General features: G+C 29.4%; 1 protein-coding gene across 1 annotated transcript; it reads right to left on the bottom strand.

The window, feature by feature from the left end:
- Positions 1-2,465: 2,465 nt before the first annotated feature.
- Positions 2,466-2,944, bottom strand: LOC119672066. Its single transcript, XM_038083021.1, has 2 exons — positions 2,875-2,944; positions 2,466-2,768 (listed from the first exon to the last, which is right to left on the bottom strand). Exons 1-2 carry the CDS (start codon positions 2,881-2,883, stop codon positions 2,484-2,486), a joined length of 294 nt encoding a protein of 97 aa, XP_037938949.1. The 5' UTR covers positions 2,884-2,944; the 3' UTR covers positions 2,466-2,483.
- Positions 2,945-5,523: the final 2,579 nt, after the last annotated feature.

Genomic DNA, 5,523 nt, shown 5'->3' with positions numbered 1-5,523 from the left:
TATCGAAAAATATACAGCGCGCGAATTTTAAATGAGAATTTCCGAAAACTTTTCAGTCTTAATGTATAGGCATTTACCAAATTATGATTTTCTAAAAAAACTATTTTATGTTATATTAGTCATTCAAGACTTTATGACCTTAAGATACATATATCTTAAACTTTTTATATAAAGTTATAAAAAGAAACTGTTAAAAATTGGCAGGCTTTTAATTATAAGATCAACACTTTTCATATTTAACAGAAAAAGAATTAGTGGCATTAGTAGTGGCATTTATTTTTGGAACTGTAGACGTTATCAGAGTGGTCCCGATTGAACGGCATTATTTGAGTAATATACAGCAAACAAAACTTTTATCCAAAACATCATATGTTCGGTTAAAGGCCTGCCATTTAACAGCATGGATCGCCTAATAACTACTGATTTTACAAAAATTGTGACAACTTACTATAAAAATGGTGATGATGTTTATATGAAATTTTTTTAAATTACGGGGTTTATTCAAAATTTAAAATCATTAACACCAAGTTTTGAATACTTGATGGATATATCAACAAGCGCAATTGTTACTTCTGGGACAGTAAACAACTAAAATTATCTGCCAAAAAACCATAACATCATCTGGGAACTGGGTCTAAAAGTACGATGACCATACTTTTCCTAACAATACGAAAGTATGACAAAAACAAACAAACTCAGCTTTTCGAATTGAGTTAAAAATGTCATCTATTCAAAATTTCCTAATATCTGACAGCGATAAAACCACCCGAAGTAGTATTTATGTATATAAAGTAATAGTATTTTATCCAAATAAAAGGTAAACAATCACAAAGACTAGTGGTCACATTCCATCTTCTTGAAATGATAATGTCATGGTGATCCGTGTCTCTATTCTATATCCCTTTTGCAAAAACGTAGCAGCTTTTAAGCTTAGTGGTTTCACAGAGTCACCACTACATCGAAATCTTTTGCTTTAAGTCCACTTTTCTATAAGAGACTTAGTTGTTGTGCAACTTTTTTCACAGAATTTAATGACTGACCCGATCTTTTCGAGCTGTGATAAATTTCGATGTGATATCTCTGCATCCAGGAAGCACTACCGTGTTTTTACTTGCAAAACACTGAATAATGTTACAGCTATCAGTTAAGATTTTTGAACTTCAAAGTGAACAATCCTTTAATAACTACTTGACTATCTTTGAAGATATAGATATGTGCTCCTTTAAGCTATTTGATAAGGTTAGGTAAAGCGCAGATCGCAATGACGCAAAACTACGATTGTCTCCAGATTGTCTCCAGAAAAGAGAATGCAGTGTTTGGATGATATTAAAAATGTTTGGATGATATTTGCTGATATTAAAAACATCACCGTCTTCATCACCGATATGTGTTTATACATTTCTGGTCTCGAAACAAAGATTTCTACATAAGTTAGTTGATCTGATATAATCTTCTCACGATACTTTTAAGCGCCTATACTTTAAAAAATATTATTTCAAAAAATTGTAGTTTTTGTATTAAAGCGATATTTTTAAATTATATGATAACAACATTTTGATCTGAATATAACAAAATATAATTTTTGAGCAAATAATGCTGTTGAAGTTTGTTTATCATAAAACTAGCTTAATAACTTTATAGTCATGAGTAGCACTTAAATACAGTGAATCAATAATTCTAGTTGTCCAAAAAAACTATTATTCATTTATTCAAATAAATTCTTAGAGTATCAAAAACTCAATCTTATTTCTATATCTCAAAACAAACATAATACAAATAAAGTTAAAAAATTCAGGAAAAAAAGCAAAAAAAAACATCTATTGAGTCTACTATGTACTTATATAAATTATATATTATATATAATATATGTATATATTATATAAATTATAGAATATATATATTAATATATATATAATATAAAATAAACATATTTATATATATAAACACATACACAATATATGTAAATATTTGGGATATATCTCTCACTATGTCATAAGCACTCAGATAATCCATGATGTAACTCTTAATAAAGTTAATATACACTTCAAAATAGTTGCCCACGATAAGTAATAAGAAGAATTTATTGCAGAACTATATTGTTTAAATTAGAAACTAATCGATGATGTTGTAAATAATCGACTTGCTTAAAACTTTAATCCGCCAGATCGCGTTGCAAGAACAAAACTAATCTAAAACTAAGCGAATTTATTCAATTGCTTAAGCGTCGAGTTTGATTCTTAAAGCTTAAATCCAACACTATAAATCTAATATCTAATTTTATTAGTGTGTGGGTAATTAAACTCAAACGAAACCGGCATTTGCGACGATCACTTGAGATATGCAAACACTTTTCTAAACAACTTTAAAACAAAGTTCATTGACTGAAAAATATTTACGAACTTCTTTATCGAAAAGAACGAAAACGCAGAAGGTTTATATATTACACAATAGTAAAAATTTTTTATTCAAATATGTTTTTAAATTTATTGCGGTACATAAATAGGCGTTACATTTAAAAAGTCGAAGTTATCGCGCACCTTTGCAGTACGATGTACAGTATGATTTAAATTTAACGGCTCCACATACCCCAAAGATCGACCCATTGGTGCGATAACAAACTTCGTGTATTCGTGAGAAGATCCCTGATAGGAAACAACAGATGGAGCTGCATCTATAACAACAGCTGTGGCACGCGTCACCGGTCCCGCTTCACACAGACTACAGCAAAACATTTGCAGCACTGAGAGCAAAAAAAATGCAAAGCTTAGCTGAAAGCAAAAACAATTATTAATAATTACACTAATTTTATATTAATTAAATAATTAAACAATTCACTAATATATGAAGTAATACAGTAAATTTTTATTTACCTACCAACTTCATTTTCGCTTCACTCCATATGAAATACTGGAAGTTAAGACAGCGCTCAACAATCGCAAGTACACTCAGCCAAAATGGCAGAAATATCTTACCAACAATGTTATTATAGTTTTTGTTTTTCATTTTTTTTTATATATATTTATTTATATAGAAATATATATACAATCACATATTTTAAATAAAAATCATAAAGCAATACATTAACATTAACGCGTAAACTTTAACGTCGTTGGCATAAATTGTGGGAGTGCAGAAAAAAGATATTGCCAACATTATTACAGACATCACTCTGAGACTGAATCCATTCACAATTTTTTATATAAAATTGAAGCAAATACAACAAGTAAATAATATATTTAACAAAAATCATAGCATTCGATTTTACAATAGTGAAGTAAAGTAAGCATATACAACGACTTTGTTATGAGCTAATATCTATATGCTAATGATCTTTCTCTACCTAGCAGTGAGAGTACTAACACGTTGACTGCCATATAGAACAAATTAATACGTAGCAATATTTACCCTCGGGCCATAATCGGACTTGTGTATCAAATTTTTACAAATAGATTCAAGTAGAGTAGAAGTGCTATGACCTGATGTTAAACTTTTTTAGTGTTAACTGTTGATAAAGATTCTAGTGTATGGAAATGTACTACATTAACATTTATTTTTGAAGTGTGTTAGTCTATTTTATATAAACAAAAATACAAAGGTTAAAAGCTAACAGAGAATAGTGTGGCCAGAGGGTGATACCTTAGGATTTTAACCTGATAATAAATATGCTCAAAATAAAAGTATGTTCAATAGTACCTACAGCCCAACACACATATTGGTTAACATGCTTAAAGCAAGTTAGTATTATGTACTTATAGGGTCACTCTTCCATTTATACATACATTACGCATTTATACATAAAAGTTTTCCGATCTCTTTCTCTGCTGCTTAATTTAATTATTTCCATTGACAGTTGGTTTGCAATATTGATTAAATTTTCTTAATGAACAAGAGAAGGACAAGAGAAATTGGATGTCCCAAATTATCTTAATAAAAAACCAGTATCATTATTTTGCTAATTAATTACTTTAATTTTCAAGAAGTACATATAATAGTATATATATTACATTCATACCTTATACTTAAAAGTAATATATGTTTTAGTTTCATTATCATTCGATATTTAAGAAAAAATTTTTGGTTCCAAAAATTAACAATTATATAGACTTGATAAGGCATATTATTTTTAATTATTTCAATTGATATGTAGCTTTAAAGTTTTAAAGAAAAAACTCCGTTTTTTCTGAATTGACATATCCATTTTATTTATGAGAGAAACAAATTACAAAAACCAACTTTCATATCAAAAAGTTCAATCCAATAGTTAATAACAAGAAATTAACACAATTTACTTTTAGAAATTGTCAATTATGAATCAGATCCATAGGATTCGAAAAACAGTCGAAAAGAGCTTGGAAGAAAAGGAAATATGCTTAACAGTTTTTCTAAACATTTGATAAAGTCTGTCATTGAAGATTAATAACTTTCTATCCACAATCATATATTAATATATTGCAACATACCCATCAAACCATTATTTTGAAATTTGGAGCAAGCATCAAGAGATTACAGTGAATACAAACAATATTCGATGTATATCAAATTCATCATCAAAAAATAAAGTCAAACTATTTTAATTTAAACTGATTTCGGAAAAAAACAAAGTATTTACATATGACACTATATTGCATGAACTAAAAGTCAATAATTGGTACGATTTTTAAGATATCACCAAGAACAAAAAATACTTTTTTTGTCTATTTATATCCTATTTTGAGTTGGACCTCACCTATTACTTACTTACTGTTGTCTTTCTCTCCTAGTGGAGCATAGGGTTTGAGCAAATCATCTAAATCTTACTCTGTTACCTGCTCCTCTCGTAATTTGATTACAAGAGTACTGTCCATCTTTAAGCTCCTAGTCCACGGTTTTTCTCCATGTCTTAGCTGGGGCTACAGGCCGGTGTCTACCTTGTAGATTTCAACGTAAGGGTTGTTTTGTTATACAGGATCCTGGTTTCCTAGGCACATGGCCAATCCACTTCCATTTTCTTCTTTTGAATTCAGTGACAGCTTGTATTTCTTTCGTACGTTCCCATAAATCGGTATTGGATATGCACTCCGGCCACCATATTTTCAATATTCTTCTGAAACATAGTGTTTATGGTCAGTGGGATGCGTTATTGAATAGAAGCCGACTTTTTCAACGTCTCGCTACCGTAAAACAATGGTCTCGAGTTAAATATGAAAAGCTTACTATTACTTATTTGTTTAGACTTCCACACATTGTTGAACTGTCCGAATGTTGAATTGGCCGAAACTTCGTTTTCAGCACAACTTTTATTCGTGATAATACAGCCCAAGTATATAAATGATTTTACGTGCTCACCTGGTCCCTATCTGTAATTATTAGAAAATAAACTGGAAATAATAAGATTTTATATATATAGAACTCTTATAAATAGGATATGTTTTGATATATTAAATGCATTAATATTAAAATTAAATTAAAACAGTTAATGGATATTAATCGCGGTAAATCTTCTTCTCATAGAAACTCGCATTGACTATCCAACCAGAGATAGAA

The sequence above is a fragment of the Teleopsis dalmanni genome, chromosome 1 (assembly GCF_002237135.1).
Source record: "Teleopsis dalmanni isolate 2A chromosome 1, ASM223713v2, whole genome shotgun sequence".
Lineage (NCBI taxonomy): Eukaryota > Metazoa > Arthropoda > Insecta > Diptera > Diopsidae > Teleopsis > Teleopsis dalmanni.
Note: the sequence above shows the minus strand (reverse complement) of the source record. Positions and strands in the feature narration are given on the sequence as shown.